This window comes from Brachionichthys hirsutus, chromosome 22, assembly GCF_040956055.1.
Source record: "Brachionichthys hirsutus isolate HB-005 chromosome 22, CSIRO-AGI_Bhir_v1, whole genome shotgun sequence".
In the NCBI taxonomy this organism is placed as follows: Eukaryota; Metazoa; Chordata; class Actinopteri; order Lophiiformes; family Brachionichthyidae; genus Brachionichthys; species Brachionichthys hirsutus.
In genome coordinates, this window is record NC_090918.1 from 6,238,464 (window position 1) to 6,260,459 (window position 21,996).

Below are 21,996 nucleotides of genomic sequence, written 5' to 3' on the forward strand. Positions count from 1 at the left end.
AATAAAAAACGCATTTCATATTGGAGGTAAAAGAAAAACAAGGTCATGAAACTCTTATTTTACTGCTGCAGAAAAAGATTCTGTCTCAACTTCCCTTTTTTGTCCATGAAAAGTCTCCATTCCAGTGAGACCGGTGCTGTTAAAGCTCAGATCTCTCCCTGTGGTTCACCCAAGCTTGACACCAACCCAAATAGCTTTTCCCAGTCCGGCCCTACGTCCCACCCAGCTCCCTACGGTCGGCCCATGCTAGCCTCTGTAAACAAGGACCTTGTTATTTTTAGTCTGCGTCTACGAATACCACTTCGACTATATATATTTTTGTTTTACGTCATCTGCTCTGAACCGCATTGAAGTTTGGTCTGGATGTGAAATGTGGTAACCACATGTCCCCGTCTTGAGCTGCAGAGAAGTATAAGTCTGTGGGAAGAATCTGGGAACGTTTTGGTTTATGCAGCATGTGCATGAGTGTTGTTTAGGAAATGTATTCATGATGCAATATATATATATATTGTAAGAATATTCCTCATTGTTTATAGCCATGCTAAGGTCATTAGCATTGCCAACTTGAGCATCTTAGCTTGAAGACCAAGTTTCCACGGGTGCATAATTCTGGAGTACCTCACAAATACACTATCTGACAGTTGAAGCGCGTTTATTTAGTACTTGTACCTTGCAACAGTTGAAACTACAGCTTTCCTATTTCACCAGAATAAAGAAGTCAAAAGCACTGAGACAAATTTTACCCAGCATAAAAACAAGTCTTGAAATAGAACCAACAGAAAGAGCTCCTCATCCCTGCATCTTATATCCTGAGTGCTGGTTTGAAAGACTCTTTATAATCTGTACAAAAACAGATGAGTCACCTCTCATTAACAAATTACGACATAGATAGCAGTGGACACACTTTCGTATGAGAGCCATCACCAAGGCTCATGAAGGCCTATGTCAGTTTGGGAGCCAGAGAGAAGAGGAGCAGCAGCTGGCATCTACAGGCGCCATCATTCTCCTAATCCAGAGGGCGACGACAGCACAAAAAGATAGCAGCAACCACTGCAAATGATGCATAAGCATAATTCATCAAGGTTGGCAAGACGTCACTTTGAGGCTAAGGGGAAGTAACACCTCAAGACCAAAGAGCTGAACGTCTGAGTGCAAACATCTAGAAATGAAATAGGAATATGTGCAGGCAAGAAATGTGTCACCGGGAAAAGAAACCCGATTTTTAGATAATTGAATCAAGAGAGTGAACTTCAAGGGGAAACGTTGGGGGGTTTGGACTTTGAGTGATGTCCGGCTGTTACATCTGTTATGCCGTTTTTACGAGTGACGCAATCTTATCTGTGTTGCATCTTTTGGAAGCAGAACTTCCAAACCCGCGAGGCCTCGAGCCTGCACAGCTTCTACCTGCCGAGGCTGCCTGTGGAGACACGTCTCTCTCTCTCTCTAATAATGTCAGACGGGTCGCTGGGGGATGGAAAGGTTCAGACCTGGAGAGGAAATGGTTCAGACACAAGGGCCACTGTGTTACCGAGAAGGTTTGAATAAGTCGGGGGGGCTGTGAAAACAAGTTTGGAAATCAAGTTTGCATTGGCAATGTATGTAGAGGGTATAGCAGTAGGTAATTTCAGATAGGAGTTGAAGTTCAAGAGCTAGGGGCAAGTGTGAAGGTGAGAGGGTTTCTTCCTCTGCAGATTTTCTTTGGCGTGCAACACAAGGAAAGATTAGGAAACTGAATAAGGACATAAAGATACGAGGATTCCTGAAGATGGGAATGCGATATAGACGGACCTGCTGTGTATGCAAAGAGAGGAAGCAGAAAACCCTGACGCAGCCATGCGAGCCTAATTGGAAACAGACAAATTCGTTTCTGCAGGAGAGGTGGCTTGATAGCGGTTGGAGATGGTGAACTCCCCCCCCCCCCCATTGACAAAAAAAAAAAAAAAGAGCAAAGAGAAACTTCCAGTGGAAAGAAGTCGTCCTTTTCTCCAGAGTCCAGGCATTCAAAGTTGTCTCTATCTCAACTGTACAGGCTTGACAACCATTGCTAACCATTAGGCATTATCTCCATCAGGATCTTTAGCTAACGAGGTATCCGGCGCCCCCCTATCCCCACACACAGCTGACATTACCCAGGCATCGGAGGGGGGGGCGGGGGGGGGTCCCCCTAATGTCTTGGCCGGATTGAATCGTGTTACGACACCGCAAACTCTAAGACGCAGATCCAGCGTGAAACACGGGTTCCCTGTCGAGCTGAAATGTAAAAAATAAAAAACGTGCAAACTGCTTGATTACAGGAAGAGGGAGTCAACTCTCTCCTCACTCCCTTTACTACAAAAGAGTTCCGCTGAAATGTAACCGCTGCAAAACATTGTTTTGTTGTCGTTGCAGGACTCCAGAGTTGAAACAGCCGTCACGCCAGGCTGCACTGCACGAGTCTGAAATTTTAATGAAACCTACACAAAGGCATGTACCTCATGTGCAGACGGGCGCATGGCTGCACTCGCTGAAAAACATGCTCTGCAGACAAGTCATTCTAAGCCTTTATTTCCAGCAAGAGTTGGCATCACTACCCACAATTCTTTAGTGTACAAAGACGGTCCAAAGAGGGATCATTAACCCCTCACTCTTGCTCTCTCTGAACTGAACCTCTACCTGTGGAAGCGTGCACGCTTTACAATTACAGTTTGCCGGACCGCCATACAGCGAGACAACACAAGCAGTCGGTAAGGTACATCTAAAATTAGCGTTTGCCTGTTTTTTTCTTCGCTGCATGCCGCTGAGATGGGCTCGCGGTCAACGGCCGGCTGCAGCGACCTTTGGTAAAACTTGGCGCGAATCATGAATAGGAGTTGGAAACAGACAGCTCAATTCAGCGTTGGCTGAATTAAAGGTTAATAGAGACAATGTATTGCTTCTATACTTTTTTTTAAACAAAATCCCAAAAAGTGAAATGTAGTTCTGCAGCGAAATCTGAGGAGCTAATTCACCGTTGCGTTTTTATGCAATCACGCTAGCTCAGCTCTTTCCATTCACATCTTCATGTTAGCGCTTCTGTGTCGTTCATAAAGAACTGCGGAGAAAGAACGACTGCACGAAAGAGGATGCATTTTATTGCATATCCTTCAACCTTGCAACCATTTCACATCAAGACTGAAACGATGTGTTGGAACTCTGAACCCTCGGGGAGAGTTTTCATGGGAAAACTGGAGCAAAAATACTTTAAGAATCATGTTGCCTGTTGAACGTTTCATCGAGACGGCTAAGCTGTCTCTGACAGAGAGACACATCTGATTTGGTACAATAAGAATGTTCCTGTCCTACCTGTGCAGGCAGAGACTCTGGCTCGGGCTCGTCCACTCGGACCTGCAGATCTCCGGTTGGTCCCGCGTCCCCGGCTCCTAATCCTGTCATGAGCGCTCCGTCCCAGCCAAGAAAATCCGCCTGCTTGTCTAAACGTAGAGCTTGGAGTGAGGGACGAACGACTGACTGCTCCCTCTCTCCCTCTCTCTCTCTCCCTCTCCCTCTCTCTCTCTGGACTTTTGCTTTTCTCCCACTCAGCTGGATCGAGCTGAGAAATTGAAGACACTGCAAAAAACTATTCTCAAAGGAGCCGCAAGGCTGGATCTGGTTTAGTATTACACACACGCACACACGCACACAGGCACACACACACCCACACACACACACACAAATGTATAGGAAGGGTGCAACGCGCCCCCCGAACTGGTCCCCTATATTTAAACCAATGAACTTCCTCTAGAGTTTGCGGATAACTGCTCTGATTTAGTGGGTGAAGGAGACAGACCGGACTCCTCAGTGGGAGAGGCGATGCTGTGTGTGTGTGTGTGTCTAGGTGTGTGTGTGTGTGTGTGTGTGTCACGCTGCCAACAAAAGGCAGAGGTGTAAATCTTTGCATGTCCGTCCCAGAATAGTCTTGATAAACTTCCAGAATCCGCATTTAGCCTCTTCTACACGCCGGCTGGGTCTTAACAGCGCCTCTGAAGACATCGGGAGGGACAATGAAGGACGCAACCGCACACCAGTCGGTTGTGTCGGTGTAAAAACGATCAGTCTTACGTGGATGGAGAAGTGACAGAAGGGACTCAAAGTAAGCCGAGCTCGACCCGGACCATCTTCAAATTTGGGGAGACAACGCGAGGCGTCTTAAACGTCGTCCTCGACTGTCATGCTGTTGAGCAATCTCTTCTGTTGAAGAATGTCTTCTTCCTTATCAGCTCTTGAACTGCGGTTGCCATGCATGTTGCCGAGACGACCGAACATTTGTCATTCCACCCATCATCTGGACTGCGTCACTTTGCATAAGTGCAAACGCACGAGCCAAAGTCAACGTGTTAGCCTGCCCCCTTCTACTTATTATTAATCTACGTATTTGAGCATGCCGCTTCTATTTTGTTCCCCCCCCCCCCCGACCCGCCATAAGGTTGTGCCAGCATGGCTGCAGACGTGTCTTATCTACCCCAGTACCACTTTGCAGGCCCCAGCTTCACCCATCGAGTTGATGAAGCGACGCCGCAGCAGACGACAGATTCAGATTCATGTCAATGTGCTTCACGCTACTGGAGCTCTGGATGCCTCTTTAGTTTAGTCTGTTTGATTGTTTTGCATTGCAGTGTGCGTGTGTGTGTGTTTGTATAATCGGACCACTTATGAAGTGTTAGTTAGGGTTAGGAGAACCTCTACTACTTGCTGGCTACATCAATCGTTCGGCCTCTTTGACACAAGACAGCCGTTTCTTCTTCGAGCCGATGGACTTTGTGTCCAGATGTAGGTGCCAGAGGAGTGTAATCCCTGCAAACTAAAATAGTAGTGCTAGTCCCTTTTTTTGCTTCTCCGGATCAACACCGAGTGCAACGGCTCCATATTAGGATCACGAGCCTGTGCTTGGCTTAAACGGACTGTTTACTGCCAAACACTTGAGGATGGCTTGAGGGCACTTAGACCAGAGCAACTGCTTTAAGTAAGGAAGAGGAGCCGGGATGGAGACAGAGGCTATTAAACAGTCATCCTGTCTCTACCACCTGTGTGTGTGTGTGTGTGTCCGTGCCCACTGGGGAGATGAAGCATGTGTGCCTTGTTAAAAACGCTTCAAACACATTCTTTTAAACAGCCAGGCCGACTTTTGACTCCAGCGCGTCCCTTTAAGACATTTTTATAGCCTCCCTTTGCCATATAAATGTCTAAATTAACCTTGAAAGAAATTTAATCTATATGATTTTGACAGATTAGGGTGCTTTTATGGCACCTCGTTCCTTGAAATTGAAGAGATTCCCCTCGTTTTGGTTTGTTTGAGAAGTTTCTGTCTGTCCCTCCTTTGCCAGAAAGATCCTGGACGTCTGGAATATACAGTAACCGAGTCAAATCTGTAAACCTTTAGTGTCATATTAGACGGGATAATCTAAGGGATCTAATATTAAGGGACTAACACGTTCCACGACAGCAAACTGCAAAGACAAATGAAGGTTGGATGGAGAGGATATAAATAAAGAGACACTAAACAGATGTCAAAGAGAGAATAATTCATCTCCCTGCGGTCCAACGTGCTACATGTAATGGCTTTTTAAAAAAGGGCTTGATTTGAACTGCGTGTTCGGAGTAACGACCGCCATTAATCCAGGGTAGCAGGAGTTTGGAGGCCGTTTACCGTTTGCGAGCGCCACACAGCTGATAAATGATTCCCATTACACAGCAGCGTAAATCATATTTAAGGGAATTGATTTCGTTAAAGCCTCGTCGAGCGATCGAAAGCAAACTATTAAAAGCAAATGGACTGCCTTTTCAATTTAAAACAGTGGTTACCGACAATCTTTTAAAGAGGTGCTTGAAACCGCAGCAGAGGTGGTGCTAAAAAAAAATAAAGCATTAGAAAAACTAAAAAGGTAGGTGCCATATTTGTCAAGTGCAAAGTCAGCTATTTTAACATCGTGCTGCAAACGGTTGCATCCCATTTCACGATTAACACGATTATTCCTCTTCCTGTTTCTCGCCCTGCAGAGAGATTCCTCTCTCTCTCTCTCTCTCTCTCTCTCTCTCTGATTAAACCATGTCTTGACAAGATAATATTAATTGGCGCAGCCTTTGGGAGTCTGCAGGACAAAGAGGATTTATTCCCCCCCCCCCGCCGCCTCCCGGGGAGCAACAGGCCACTGATCAGCTTTACTGTAGCTGAACATTGCATTTAATTTCACTCAGTTCACTTTCTAAATTGACCTCCAGACTTTGAAGAACAACCTACTGTTGAAAACGCGGCCTGTACGAGTCTAGATGACAAAGAGGCATTCATGGAGGGTTCTCAGGCTGTCATCACGTCTTTATGGAGTAGAGGTTTAAAGATTAGATCCTCTTCTTACAGTCCTAAGCTTCACCCCTTGGGCTCGAGGAGGGGCTGGGGGAACCAGACAGAAAGAAAGTCGGAGCAGCCAGAAGCTGCATAGCTCCCCCACCCCCTTGGGGAGTGCAAAGTGAGGCTGCAAAAGAAATTTGTATTGCCAAGCGAACGTGAGTCTGAGGGAGCTCTGTGTTTTCAGTGGCTGGAAGAAGAAGAATTATTCATGTAACATTCATTGGATGAAATGATTTGGCAGCTTCGAGTTGCCTGATAAGACCGTCCATTTTTAAAGAGTTTGCGTTACGGCAGGAAACCACTTCAAATATAAAGTGGACAGTAATGTGATGGTTAGCACATGTAGCTACGGTAGCGTCTGTGATAGTTCAGTTCTGGCTAATGCTGCAGTTATGGGATTTAAGAACTACATTTGATGCTAAACTAATATAGAAAATATATTTTTAGATTATTTTTTTGTTTGTTTTAATATTTACCCAATAGAAAAAAGGGTCTTACACCTTAAATAGACGTAAATTTTAAGCCGCGCTACCCTGAGCGGCACGTTAGCAAGCTAGTAGCTACGTTTCCTTCATTGGACTTGAGGCTACCAAGTTCTACATCTGTTTAAAATGCATGTTTCTTTAATTGGATCTTTTATGTAGATTCTATGACCTATTAATTTCAAAGGCTGCCGTCTGGGGTTTTAACTGCGTCTCGGCTGCTCTGCCGCCACGTCCTCAGCGGGCCATTTATGAACGTGTGCTAAATTCCCATCAGCATCTGCTTCACTTCTTGTGATGCAATCGCTTAAGATGCAGCGCAAATGAAAAGGCTCCGCCAGGCCTGATGAGCCAATCGGCTCGAAACCACAGGACTGCTTTTCAGATTTAGTTCCCTCTGATTGTTCCTCTTGACAATTTTGTTAGCGTTTATGTGTCTTTACGCAGGCGTGGACCACTGAACCAATCCAATCTAACCGAATAATGTCAACAAACCAGTATTATTACATAGAATGATATTTTTAGACGTGATTCTGGTGCATACATTTTCACTCTGTCACTCGTAGGAAACATCTCTTAATCGAGACGCTTTGCACTTTCTTCCGGCACGCACGGCTAAACTTGACACACGGTTACGTGCTCAAACGAGGGGTCAAAATCTCACACGTTTAAATGAGAGTTCAAAGGTCACAGATGGAGCCTGCAGCTGCGTGTCTTCACCATCAGCCATCTTCACTCACCGGCTGAACACATGCACCGACTCATCGACTGGGCTGCTGGGCGGATGTGTCATCAGCCGCTTTTGTCTTCTGTTCTCGCTTGGTTTCTCCGTGGAAAGACCTCCCAGACGGATCCCTGCAGAGTGGACTCTGGAGGATTTGGGGGGGGGGGTCTCTTTTCTGATATGGCCTCAATGCAGAAATAATACGCACACAAAAACGTGTCTGGTTCTTTACGTTGACGATTCTCTTGTCCTGAGAGCAGGATGCACTTTAGGTTTTGGCGGAGCTTAATTTTCCGTGTAAAGGTCGCAGAAGCAGCGTATTCCCTCCGGACTCCTCAGATTGAGCTCCCTGCCCTGTAATTTTGGTTTTGTGGCACGAGCTACACCCTGAGGACCGAGCAGACATCTCTCCGCCATACACGGAAACATAAAAACCTGATCCTGCCCCTTTAAAAGTTATATTTTGTTTATTTCATTTCACTCTAGCAACAAACCTCACGGTGCACCGTATAATTTGATTTAATAATAGGCGTTACTGTTTCGATGTGCGGCCGCTGAATGGGCATAGCTGTGGTACTGTAGTTTTCCATCGTGGGTTTCATAAAACGAGCCTCATGTATCCAGTTGAGAAATAAAAGTCTGAAGGGAGTGGGGGGGGAACAAAGAAAGATAAAGAACTTAGGTAGAAATGAGACCAGGATGAGTGCATGGGAGAGGATTCTTCTTGCTCCACAGACTCAGCCATCCTCACCAGAGAGAGCCGCGCTGGCGTGGATGTGGCCGCCTGTGGGCTGTGGGATGAAAGGGAAGGAAGCCAGCCGGCCCTGCAGGATTTTTCCCTGCATCTGTGGGCAGCAAACATTAACGCAAACACACACACACACAGAGAATGAAGTATGTAAATGAGAGGTTACCCTCTCGGTCTGGTGAGCAGATGAAGTTAATTGCTTTCATCCTCTTTCAACAGGCAATAAACAAACGCACAAAGCTTTTGTCTTTTCTTTCTCGATTTCCTTCCTTCCTCAGACGTTCCAGCTTGACCTTTAAAAAGAGGTCACCGCCCTGACGGAGGGGTCAGCTGCAGCCGATTGGCTCGCCGCTGACGGGATGCCACACAGCTGCGCGTCTCTGTCGTCTCCCCGTCTTTTAAGTCTTACATCGCTCTGATCCCTCTGTGTGTTGATAACGGAACACATATATTACGGTTTAAAGGTCAGTCTATGGCTTAAAAAAATGTCCCAACATCTGCGTAGGAACTTCCTTGATATAATCACGCCGCTTTTTCAGACAGAGCTCAAAGTTGTTCCCTGTCCAGCGGTCACTTTTCAAATCCGTACATGCTCCTCTGCGGAGACTTCCCGGATGAGGAATGTGAACGTGAAAAGATGAAGTCACCCCAGAAGCTCGCTCCGAAACATCCAAAGGCTTCAAAAGTCCAACGGCAGCCGAAGAATTTGCTCCTACGCACAGATGCACAACTGAAACGGCAAAGCAGCCTGGCGCTCATTTAAAGCCTGAACAAATCCACGAATCACACGGGTTACTTTATGCAATCAGTTTACGTGTTTCTGATGCGATGCAAACAAATACAAATATGTTGCACTGAAATGCAACATGCAATCCGCATGACCTGATTTGTTTTCACGTGCAGAAGTCAGAGGAGTTCAAGCTTGAGGGGGGGGGGGTTTGCACACACACCATGCTGGAAAGCTTTCCTTGGTGCCTCCGGTCTGCCCGCTACCACGGGAAGAATGTGGTAGCGGGCATCTCTTCAGAATTCCCTGCAGAGATGAAAACATTAGACCCAGGGCTTGCCAAAAAGGCTTTTTCAAACGGGAGTGATTTACGCTGAGGGTTGTCCGTCAAGCGTCAGCTCAGCCGTAAGGCTCATGCTTCGACAGTCTGGTCGGAATGACTTAATTATGATCACATCCTCTCTTGTTGTGTCCCGTTCCTGTCTTTTTGGATGCATGGAAAGCTTTCACAGAGAGGCTATTTTAGAAGTCGCGTAAATGATCCGAGTTTCAATAAAATAAAATAAAAAACAGTTTCGAGGATTTAAGAGACTTTAAAACATCTGCTTATAAACTGTCTCCTGAAGAAGCTAAATATTTTACAGGAGGAATTGTGCTAGCCGATGTTCTGTACGAAAAAAGAAGAGAGTTTGTGGGATGTGTGCTTTTTTAGACTAAAATGGAATCCCGTCGCCCAGCTGCGAATGAATGAGAGGAAGCTCAAGGTGGAGGCGTTGAAAAAACGACCCCCAGATTCCCATGCTGCATTTGTTGTGACTACAAATGCAGTGAAACAGAGATCCGGACTCCCTGGGAGAGGAGCACAGTAACTTTTTCCAAAGCCCCGGTTTATGCGTGGGCTTGTGAGAAGCGTGCACACCCACGGAGACGGCTAGCATTGCTCTCGACTTTTTCTTACAGGAGCAGTGTCTGCTGTAGGTTGTTAAACTTCACAGCACTTCCTGCAAAGCGCGTCAAAACCCAAAGTCCCCAACCTCAAGCCAATAATTTTGGCTGAGCTGCCGGGAAGAGTGAGAAAAAGAACGTTTAATAATTGCAGATGGAGCCCGATCATTAGTTTGACGGAGTTGTGTTGGAGAAACAAAGGGAAACGAAAGTCTTGTCTCAGCGTCCGAGTGTGCGGACTCCAGGATGACCAGGCCAAGGGAAACAGTCCAATCATCTTTAATAATAATTATAATAGTATCAAAAAATATTCTGTCGAATAAAATAAAATTAAAGTGCAAAAAAAAGCACCAAAGGACGGGCCGGCATCAAAAAAACAAAACTGCACGCAGCAGAAGACACACAAGAAATGTTTTTTGTTCTTTAGTGTTATGATTAATGCAGCTAAAAATGGCAATGAGGAAATAAGGGGTAGGATTTAATTAATAGACTGACAGAATTAAAAGGTTTGAGGCATCCAGACTGTTGGAAAGGACTTGAGGTTAATTTGGAGACACGGGACAAGGAAATTAAATAATCAATCCAGAGCGTCGGTTAATTTGTTCCGATTTAATGAGGGCTTGTAAAATTAGACCTGGTTGTAGTTAGAGACTGTTTTTTTTTTGTTTCTCTTGTCAGAAGCTTTCTCCATTTCCCCTTCTCATGTCCCTCCTGATGATGAGAGGATGTTATCTTTCTTTCATAACGACTGAACAGGAAATTCGAAGCTTCGGCGTTGTTCCTGTTCTACGTGAAAATTGTGTTCCCTAAAGTTTGCCATTTAAACTGCCATCTCCTATGCGTCATTGTTTCCAACATTTAATACAGAAGACTAATGCTTTGGTTCCCCTAACAGCATATCAGGGCGCTCTACAAAGCGCTAGAGATGCTTGTCTCGAGAGGTTTGCATAAATGTTTAGACAGGAGTAGTCAGAGAAAGTATCATTTTGTGTAATGTCTGGTGAGAATCACTAATAATATCTCATACATTGAGCTGTTTAAACTGTTTTTATGTGATATACACATTTAAAACTGTCAGGGCTGCAGAGGCATTGTGAAGGGTAGGACCCAAACGCACGACAAGGAGCAGAGTTCAAATCGGGAAACAAAGTGACACGTGACTAAAATGGAAGCTAATCAAATATTTAATGACAAGAAATAAACTTTTAACAAGACTGAGCACAACTAGCCAAAGTCTTATCAGAGCATCGCCTAAACAGGGAGGCAGCTGATGACGAGATGAGCAGCAGGTGTGCACGGTGACACAGGTGAAGCTGGTCAGCTGATTGCAGGCAGGCTCTGGGAAAACAGCACCTTCTCCTTAAAGACACCACGGCCATCTCTGGAAAGCCCGAAGTGATCCCTATCGCTTTCATGCATATTGTCTCTGCAGACATTGTTTTGTTCCCAAAGACTGGCGCAGGGAGCAAGCCTGCAGTAAATTGCTACTTTGCGCCATCAGCTGGACAGTCACTGCAAGTGTAATTTAGTATATGCAGTAATTTGCATTTTTGTACGACTGTCCTTGTATTAAACTTTAGACTACAAGTATAAGCTTAAAAGAGCAGAAGCTAAATGGCTACGTCTACATGTACAGAGAGAGTAGTAGTCACGACGTCACAGTAAGGGCGGGGTCGAGAGCGTTTGACATTGTTTCTATGGTAACCACAAACATGCCATTTGTGGAGAGACAACTGTGATTTAGTTTAGCTGCGTTTAAACGACAGTATTCAGGCCGTGGGCTTTCGGTGGTTTTATAACGTCAAGATGCGACAAAGTCTTGGAGATGACGAGAAGCATTCAGAAGTAAGACGTTTGCGTAAATGTTGAAATAGTAGACGAATACAAACACAAATTTGACCTTGTTTCATCTAAAGATGGCTAACAATTTGGCTTCCGTGTATGCCGTAAATCTAGAAATAGACTGTAGCTTTTTATATTGCGATCATAGTGTTTTCACATCTGTTTCCATTTGTCTTATGCTATTTCACCTTTAGTGAGTCTGAGGAGTGCAGGCCTAACAGCAGGGGTCAAGGGTCAAGCAGAGCTTGAGGAGGTGAACATAATGGAGGAGGACACCCCTCTAGTGGCCCTTGCCCCTGATGCTTCACTCCCAGAGGAGCAGGCCTCTGCAAATACGGATATCTGTGCCAGTCCTGCTTTCCAATCCCTCAATGAGGTAGGACAACTAAATTATTATATTTCGCAATGATTATCATTTGTTTTGAAACTTTTAAAAGTGTAAATTCATTGTGTGATTGAACACACAATACTCCTTTTATTGAAATGACCTTCAGATACAATAAATAGACACCATTCAAACCACAGGCCCCAGAGTTTGAATTATATTCCGTGAATTTAACAGCTAATCCTTTAATTGAGTTGCTTCATTAAGTCAACGCCTCTTTGTGCCGTTTATTACGGTCAATTGATCAGCGCATCCTTCCATTTTAATTGGGTTCAAGCCACCCTGGATAGTCGAACACATCACACTTTGGGATTTTTCCAATGGAAACTTGTATACATATACACCAATATGATTTAAAAATGCAGTGTAGTTAGAACTTTATTTATTTTTCAATATAAAAAGTGCATATCTTTTGGCATGACAGTTGTATATGAATGATAGAAAAATTCAATACTTTACACACAACACTCCGAATACACCCAGAGTTACTATGCATGGTAACTACAATGCACAATGTTAGCTTCGCCCCAAATATCAACAATCGTTAAACTTCATATAAAAGCTATCACACCTCGCGAAACAAAATAAATACTGTACACGTCCTTAAAGTGAAACATTTCTTTCCCCGTCATTCCCATTCACAGTGTATAGAAAGGATTAAATGTGGCAATACAGTTTCCTAACATTAGGTAGCAGTATGGTACAAGTGATGAGTCAGGGAGGACATTTTGGCATCCAGACGTGAAGGGGTTGAGTTTTTTTTTTTCTTGCAGCAGTTTCCGGCTCTGCGGCTGCTGTCAGGAAGAATTTACTCGACCATTAATAATTCACAATGTACTTGTGAGTGGTCTAAAATTTATCTCAGGCTGCATATTCATACTTGAAAGTTTTATATTCTAAAGGATGAGGATAAATTATAAGAGAGCCCAAGCCTAATTAAATAAATGGCACAAAAGCTTTTCTGGGTTTTTTGTTGTTTTTTTTTTGTCTTTGAACCCAGCATGAAATCTGCGACAATGGATTTCAAACACACTCATTAGCTCTCATGTAGCTCACTTGAGTGGCTTGCTGTTAATTTTCAAACCATTTAGAGTGGAGAAAACGATAGCTCATTAGCTTTTACTACTATTGTGTGCTGGGGTGTGTCTCATCTGCCTTGAGGCACCAGAAAGTGGAGAAATGTCAGAGAAACAGTGAAAAATCTCTCATGGTAACCGTCCATATAATATTATGGCCTGGCCTTTACGCTGCATGTTCTTTTTATTAGTCCATCATAGCTTATAGTCCTTTGTCCTTTATTATCAACATTTTAATCCATCATTTTGAAGGCCACACTTACTCCTCTGGAAAAAAAGCAATAGCACGGTTATTTTTTCACCATTATGTTTGTTATTACTGCATTCAAACTGTCTAAGACTCCTTTTTTTTAATGTACGCATGTGTAAATGTGTGCAAATACTCAACTATGCGCATGTGTGATATTCTGAATCTACATTTTCTTCCATTTTTCTGACCGTCTTCGTGTTTTTCTGTCCATCTGACTATGCTGATGACTGTGCCCTGTCTGTTTAAGGAGCGTAGTTCTTGGGCCGAATCATCATCTTGACCATTTTGAAGGCCTGTCTGTAGTTGGTAGGGTAGTACTCCGTTGACATGTTGTGCCATGTTCCCCAGAAGATCCCATTCCTGACTCCCTTGTACCTCTTGTGGTAGTACTTCCCATTGAGGTTGGCCGACATGCAAGCATCGAACCACCAGCCAGAGCTGTAGTAAGCGCCACAGTTTCCAGAAGGGTACATGTCGTTGTCACGATCGGGTGTTGAAAAAAACTTCTGGTCGTGGTTGAAGTGCTTGTTGAAACTGACGGCGTTCCCAGCTGTCCCACTACAACGACAAATGCAAGCCAATTAAAAAAAAAAAGATAGAGCCTCCTTTTGTCAAGCATACCTGGTGTATCCAATATTGTACCTGTATCCACTGATGGACAGCCGGTAGCGTAGAAATTCATTTGCCACATAGAACTGGTCGTACTTGGCGTACTCCCGAACTCCCTCGAAGTCTTCCAGCTCGATGCGCAGGACCATGTCTTTGGCTTTCGTCAGCAGGTGGATGTGGTCGTTGCCCAGCCAGAACTCACCTCTGCAGCGAGGAGGATACAGGATGAGGGGATAGAAAGGAGCAGATGAGAGCTTGTAAACAACTTCGCCCTCTTGCTTGTTTGATTACTCATTTACAGTCCGTATAAACTCTTGTTTATCGTGGCAATGACACTTTAGTCCATTACCTGAGATTCCCGAAACCCTTCTTGTACTCGGTCCAGGTGCGGTTGAAGCTCACAGACCCATCGAGCCGTTGCTGAATCACAGTCCAGCCCCCTCCAAAGGACTCCATATCGCAGAAGACCTCAAATGTACCATTGCGAGGGTCAGGAGTCACACGATACACACCATTCTTCCGCACGTCGAACATATTGAAATCTGAGCAATCCCGAGGCGCTATGATGACTGTTGGGAGAAAAGGCAGGGAGGAAGAGGGGGGAAAGAAGATAAGGCAGTTTGTCAGGGGATACGTCTTGATGATGCTCAATTATCTTTTCGCTTTGTCATCTGTCTCTGCCCAACCAAGAGACAGTAATAGAAACAGCCCCTTAGGCTGAGGAGAGGGGAAGAAATGCGATAAGTTGGCTGTTAGCACATAATCCATTGTGGAAGTTCTCGGTCTTGCATTCATTTCCTGGGAAAGCCTATTCAAACGGCTCAATTATTGCGGACTAGTTACCAGATTATTCCACTGCTCCTCATTCAGGCATGAACCAACGTATCACTTTCTAGGCCTTTGCCAAACACTTAAGCCTAATGTTGTATCTGTATAAGTATTGGGACTCCAATGTGAACGCCAAAAGACAAAGGCCGCTACCGAAGAGTGCGAGTTAGTTCCCTTCTCCTGTGCGGCACCGCAGTTCATTTCATGCCGCTCCGAGACTTTCTATTACCCCTTCCTATTTTGCAGCAGACTTATTTCTCAAGCGCTTGCTCATGTCCCCTGTGTTGCACTGCAGGCTGCTGACCCCATCTAAAACCAAGGTCCAATGGTCCCTGTCAGTTAGCATTTGGGAATTGAAAAGAACAGACTTGTCAAAACGTGGGAAAGTGCAAAAGTGGATTAAAGAAGCGTACCCCCTCCCTGCACGTTGGGCACCTGGTCCCTAAATCATTCTGACATTGGGCGGGCAGCATGCGCGCACTCTGTGAGTTTGTTTGTCGCACTCCATTGCAGATACACTCTTGACACACCATTTTTTTTTTTAGAACAAATAGTGTCTTGCGGAGTCGAGCAACGGGCAGGAATAAAGTCATCCGACTTTTTGACCTCTTCCATTCGAGTATTTGTTCTCTTTTCTCACGATAGTTGCTTTGACTCTACAGCCATTCTATATATATTGTCCTTTCCTGTGCCACAGAATGAACTGTGCTGTGAAATGGCTGCAAATGTCAGACCTTTCATGTGGAAGAGTCTCCAAGTCTCGTGTGAGGCTATAAATCTCACCGTTGTAATGTTAACAGCTCTGCCTGCACTTGGCATTCCAAATGTTGTCCTGTAAATGCTTTCAACGTCTCCTTCGCTTCATGTGTCTAACTGTATGTCTCATAACTTGTCCCCATCTGTCCAACCGGGCACCTAGCATTCCCAAATAACTCCTATCAGTCACTCAGCGATGACTGCTGTCTCACTGAGTGTTGAGTTGTTAAGACTGGCTGTTGAGTCCGATGGCTGGTTAATTGCGAGGCTGATTGCTTCGCCTGCTTTCATGCTTGCTCCAGCGATAGATCCTCAAGTTGGAGCCTGCTCTCCTAAAGGCTCATAACTGACATGCCTTCGTGGACAGATTCTTGACGGGTTATTTTAACGGTGCTGACTCACAAATGATTGGCGCAAAAGGAAGACAATGCGCTTATCGGCGTGGCATTCCCTTTTGACGACCAGAAGTCGATGTCGATTGGCGCCTGCAATGGAAAGAAATGTGTATCCAAAGCGATAGTATAATCTATCCCCTCCAAAGCAGATTAGAAAGAAAGCCACTGTCTGTTTTGACAGAAAGACGCCTCAACATCGTTCCTCCAGGAAGTCTTGTATCACCACGTAATGGCCAAGCAGTTCCTGGCTCTGCGGCAGACTGGACATCTATTCCCTTTTTTTGTAATTTAGTTAATGTGGCTCAACAGTAGTAGAAATTGCTTTTCATTTACCTCGAGGCCTTCTTATACGTCCGTGTAGGAGTAAAAGTGATGATTAGCGCTTGCAGCAAAGACGGGAAAATAGCAAATAGGGTGAAATAAATGCTGACGGCACCGTGCCCCATGAGTGATAAAAGCCGAGCGAACTAATAGTCCTGCTCGACGCTGAAAATTGCATTTCTGCATCGCCGGAAACATCTGGGTGACGCATGCCGGTGCGTTCTTATCTTCTTCATCAGCTGTAAAGAGGAATGCGCGCATTCTGATGCTTTTTCTAAACCCACTCGGGGTACGCTGTTCTTTCGTTTGCCTGCGATCCACTGATACTTAAATACCGAATTGAAATAAATACCATTTACAAACTGTGACAAACAAAACACCTCTCGCTGAAAGAGGGACATTAATTAAGCCTCTGGCATTGAGAGAGCTGCCAATGGGGAATAACATGGATAGGTGACCACGTTGTTCATATCATGTTTCATTAATTCTGGGTATATTTCCACGGTAACAACAGCTGTCTCGCGTCTACTACTTGGGATTCGCTTCAGATGCTGTCGGGCACGGATTTCCTTACTTGCGCCAAAAGTAATTTGTCGGTTCTTGAGTTTAAACATGAGAGACTGATGTAGAAATGTACGTGTCACCGACCCTGCGTGTTTCCCGTCATGACTAACGTTTGGGAAAGCCGCCACATTTCTCCTTGTGATGCTGTCAGGAGATAATAAAAGCTAGTTGTTTTATGCAGGAATGATTACTCAAGAGCATGACCTCCAGAGGAAGCTAGAGGTAAGATGGAGAGGCAGGGGCAAGGCACCGGCAAAGGGGATTAAAGAGGGAGGGAGACGGGGAACGTAACACAAGGGGAGGAGTAGATAGGAAGGAATGGTGATACGAAAGGGAACGTAAAGATTAAGAGCAGACTATGGATAAAGCCGAAAGAGAGTTTGAGTTTAGAGCAGAGGAAACCGCAAGGAAACAGAAAGAAATGGGATTCCCTTCACACCAGTGTCCCAGCTAATCCACGTAGAAATAAGATCACATCTGTTTTCCTCATTGAAGCTCCAATAATGTGTCACATTCCCATGAACCAAAACAACACGAGTAAATTATCTGAAAGCTGAGCCACACTTTAAATGTGACCTCACCCAAATAACATCTGTGAGAAGTGCAACGTGTGCTCCCCTTCTCCACTGTTTTTTTTTTTTGCACCGTCACCCGGCTTCTTCTTCTTCTTCGTCTTCCCTTCAGAATTAAACAAGACTCTCGAGACTTTTTTTTAGAGCTTATCTTTTAAAAGACACCAATTTTCAATCCGGCCTGATATTAAAAAACACAGAAATACAAGATGAACGATGTAGAATTTGCTGCATGCACCCAGAGCTCCCCTGCTAAGACGGTGTTTTGGCAGGCCACTGCGTATTGTTCACTTTCAAACAGAGAACAGAAAACTCAAAATCGAATTCTAATCCACGCTCATCAAATACGAATTAGGATTCAGCGCCGCATTGCCTGTTAAAATGTTTTAGCAACAGGTTTCAATGCACAGCTTATTGGAACGGGAGCTCGTCCCGTCACCGCTGGCTGGCCCTCGTATCGTTCCCGGTTCCAAATGAGAGAAGCGAAAAAAACGAGCACCGCCTCCCTCGCAATAAGTCACACGCGTTTACTGCCGGGTGTGGCGGAGCACATTCTGGATGTAGCTGGACATTTCAATCAGCAGTGACTGCTGGATCAACCCTTTTTTTGTTCTATCTGGAGACATCGTAGTTCCAAGGAAAGACTCTCTCTCCAGCTGTGAAACACTTCTTTAAATGTTGATGGCAAAGTCAGTGCCAAGTATGTGCGTCCCTTTCTCCAGCTCCTCCACATGGACGCTAACGGGGTGTCAGAGCACTTGACTTATCTGTATAAGTGGTCATTTGAATTGCCCCAGCTGTTCTGTTATGTCACTCCTGTTAAAAATCTGACCTCAACCTTCAGCTATTTCTCTTTGGTCAATTTTAACGGCTGCTGTTACTGTGGCAACGTGTCTTTGTTATGCGAATCTCTCCGACATAAAGCTCAAACTGGTCACTGGGAAGATATGTTGCGACAAATAACTTCGTGTTGTACAATGTCAGCCGCCAAGATTTCATTTCCCATTTCCCAGAAAGGCCACGTTGGGTGAAGGTGGGTTGTTTTGCAGTGCTCAAACGTCCCTACGTCCACTTAGGCAAGATTGGATATGCCAGAAAATTTGCCCCACAACAGCCGGTTGGATTCCCGGTCCGCTACAGCTGGAGTTTCATTACCATAACATCAGCTATGATGAATTACGGCGATAGAAAAGGGACCTCTTGATCATTCTCGGAAAGGCTGCGATAAATGAAACGCATAAGGAGGAGGCGTCTTGTGAAATAGCAAAGATGGAACAGAATGAAATATAACGCACAACATGAAGGGGGTCTTTGGTAGAAAGAGAATATATGTACAGCAAATAGCTGCAAAGATGGAGAGGACTTTCAAAGGGTGGCATCAGATAAGAGAGAAAGATCGGAGCAGTGCTACGGAGGCTGATCTGAGTTAAGAGCAGGCTTACACTGGGGAGAGTTCTGTACTGGACAGGCGTTGGTGCAGGTGGAGCTGAGCTTGTTGACCACCCCAGTGATGTTCTCCACATGCCTGTCCACCAAAGCCTGCACGTTGTCCATGTTGAGCAGGTTGAGCCCCTCCAGACGGCCCTGCAGGGCCGAGATCTGGCTCCTGGCATTACGCAGGCTGGCCGACATCCTATTGAGCTTTACCTGGGAAGAGGAGGAGGAGGGGGAGGGGGAGAGCGGGGAGGAAATTATCTCTGTGCACAGAATACAAAGCAGGTGGATTACTGAAGTCGCCGGCCTCTTTCAGCCACTTGGACTTTCCGAATGACAGCGAGTCGGCGTTGTGGTTGGTCGTCTGCCAAAGTGGCCGTGAGGGTCAACAAGCTTACCGCACGGAGACACAATTTGCCAGCGTTTGGCTGGAGTCTAAACACTGATTCCCAACCCTGTTTACAGTACCAGGAATGTTCCCTGGCGCTCCGGTGCCAGGTAGGGCTTATACAAGTCTTTAAACATCTGGTCAGTTTACATTCCGGCCGGGTGCGTTCGGCTGGGCAGAATCGGATGACTTTATTCCTACAGTGTTTACAGAGCACATTTTTCATTCAGTTTGTTTAGATGAGTGTAAGTGAAACGTTCCCCAGGCTGATAATGGTTAAGATGGGAATACTATTGGTGCAGTGCTCCTAACACCAAAGGATGCTGTTACACAGTTTGAACAATATTAAATCGAGCGTCCACCCTAATTATTATTATTACAAATTAACTTCAACTCATCAATCAGGTTCTGAACTACATGCCCGGATATGTCATCCAGAATATACCCCTATAAATAATTGATTGATGTCTCTTACCTGCATCTCCTGCATGGAGCTCGGTGCATTTTTCCCAAAATTAGGACTTTGTCCTGTTGCGATGTCCGCGGGCGCTCCGGGCACTATCCCATCTCCTCGCTCCTCTTGGCTAGATCCGTCCTGCTGTCCTGTCAAGTCCAGTCTCACTTCCTCCCCGGCGTCCCTCTGAATCGGGACCTGCGTCTGTCCCTGGTCGGCTTGCTGATGTCCAAAAGCCCCGTTGCCCCTCGCCCCCCGGCATTCCTGGCACCCGCCCTTCAGCTTGTTAACCACCTCTTTCAGGCTCTGCAGCTCCTTCATCGTCTTCTCCAACAGCCTGAACTGCTTGGGCAGCTGGATGGTGAGGGGGGGCAGGGTGAGCTGATAAGGGCAATCGTCCCCGTCCTCTGCCCCGGCACCTGATCCTCCGCACTGACCCGCCGGTCTCAGTTTTATGGGGCAGAAGTTTTGGGTGCCAGCTTCAGATCCGAAAGAGTAGCTTCCTTTAGCGTCCCATCGCTGATGCAAGTTGGCAGGCGGGTCGGCCGCCCAGCTGGTGCGTGGCGCCAAGGTGGATGCCAGCAGGAGGCTGGCGTAAACGCAAAGCACAACTGTCTTCATGTTGATCTGCAAATAAGTGTGTGTGCGAAGCGCGGATGTCCGATCCACTGGAAAAACCTGTCTGGATGTGAGAGTGGGTGACTGTGTGTCTGCAGAGTGAGCGTGAGCGTGTGTGTCCAGTATTCAGGAGTGTGTGTGTGTGTGTGTGTGTCTGTGTGAGTATGAATGCAGCCTGCAGGAGGGAGCTCGCGCAAGAGGACTGCCGCTACCTCAGATAGCTGTGTCATTAATATCAGGACGAGGGAGAAAGAGAGAGAGAGAGAGAGAGATGGGGTGAGAGAGGGAGGCTGGCGAGTCAGAGAGCATGGGAGGGGCGGCGGAATTGCGTAATGCAAGATACTGTATGAACAGCAATGTGAAGAAGAAGAAAACACAGAGATGGAGACAGAAAGTGTGGGAGAGGAGGGGGAGACGGAGGGGGAGACGGAGGGAGTGAGGAGCAGAGGCAGCAGGTATTTCGCCTGCAGTCAGGAGGATACCGTCCTGCTCCTTCATGTCCACTCATTTCCCCGAAGCGCCAAATGACTCAGTGCACGAGAACGATCCACTCAGCTGACGCCAGGGACTTTTCTTCTTTTCTTCTTTTTTCGCTCCACGCTCACTTGTTTTTGCATTTTTGCCCATTTTGTCCTCTGCAGCACAGAATTGAAAACGGCCTCATTCCCTGACCCAGAAAAACCTGCACCGCCGGTCCCAGCTCTGCCACTCACTCGCCAGTCCCAAGTCAGACCCAAGCGGACCCAATTAAAATGCGTGGCGTGGCCAGCGGCGACAGAAAAATGAGTTTATTTCAATTAGCGGCCGGATTTGCGTGATTCCGCAAATGGAGCAGAAGAATCCTCGTCAGACAACCTGCTGGTTCTGAGTCTGGATTTCATTATAACATTTGTGCCACATGAAAAGGCTCATATTACATGAAAATGAGGCTTGAATCGAGGTGCGTACTTATCTCCTCATAGTGGAAGCATCGCATCACATCTTTCAGATCCCACAGTGACTTGCTGAATTTGTTTGAGACAGAATATTCCCCACAAGAACAAAATATGGCAATTAAAAGTGAACCCAACTGCACCAGACGCACCTGTCACCTGCAACGTTTACGGGCTCGCCTTGATTGGCTCGTTGGCTGCCAGCGTGGATGTCAATATGTGCCTTTTAATGAAGGAAAATGGGAAATTCATGCAGCACAAATCAAAGATCTGTCTTTTTTTTAAAAAATTCCATCTCGACAAAAATGGAGACTTGTTTCTCCTCGGAATGAGGATTTAATAAATTCATACGTGGCGGACTTTTAAATTCATTTTTCAAGCACTTTAAGAATCAATATGAGCTATTGCTTTTGTTCGCTTGACCCTGGTTGTGTGTTTGGTTATTTTTGGTCTGTCCTTGGGTCGGTTTGGAACGCAGATGTCTCATGCATCTGTCATAGTTCATCTTCTGGAGCGCCGAACCGGTTTTGGATATTTGATGTCAGCTATGCAAGCGGCTCTCGGCCCTCGTGGAGGAATGCGCCG

The 21,996-nt window shown here is 45.7% G+C and overlaps 2 protein-coding genes across 2 annotated transcripts in view; one reads left to right on the forward strand and one right to left on the reverse strand.

The window, feature by feature from the left end:
• Positions 1-12,091: 12,091 nt before the first annotated feature.
• The window catches only part of ccdc146 (coiled-coil domain containing 146), a 28,029-nt gene continuing 18,124 nt past the window's right edge, over positions 12,092-21,996 (forward strand). The window contains exon 1 of the mRNA XM_068755548.1: positions 12,092-12,205. Coding sequence (XP_068611649.1) covers positions 12,092-12,205 — 114 coding nt within the window. The remainder of the gene's footprint in view (positions 12,206-21,996) is intronic.
• Positions 12,414-20,482, reverse strand: fgl2a (fibrinogen-like 2a). Its single transcript, XM_068755326.1, has 5 exons — positions 19,883-20,482; positions 19,028-19,232; positions 14,499-14,718; positions 14,183-14,353; positions 12,414-14,098 (listed from the first exon to the last, which is right to left on the reverse strand). Exons 1-5 carry the CDS (start codon positions 20,480-20,482, stop codon positions 13,783-13,785), a joined length of 1,512 nt encoding a protein of 503 aa, XP_068611427.1. The 3' UTR covers positions 12,414-13,782.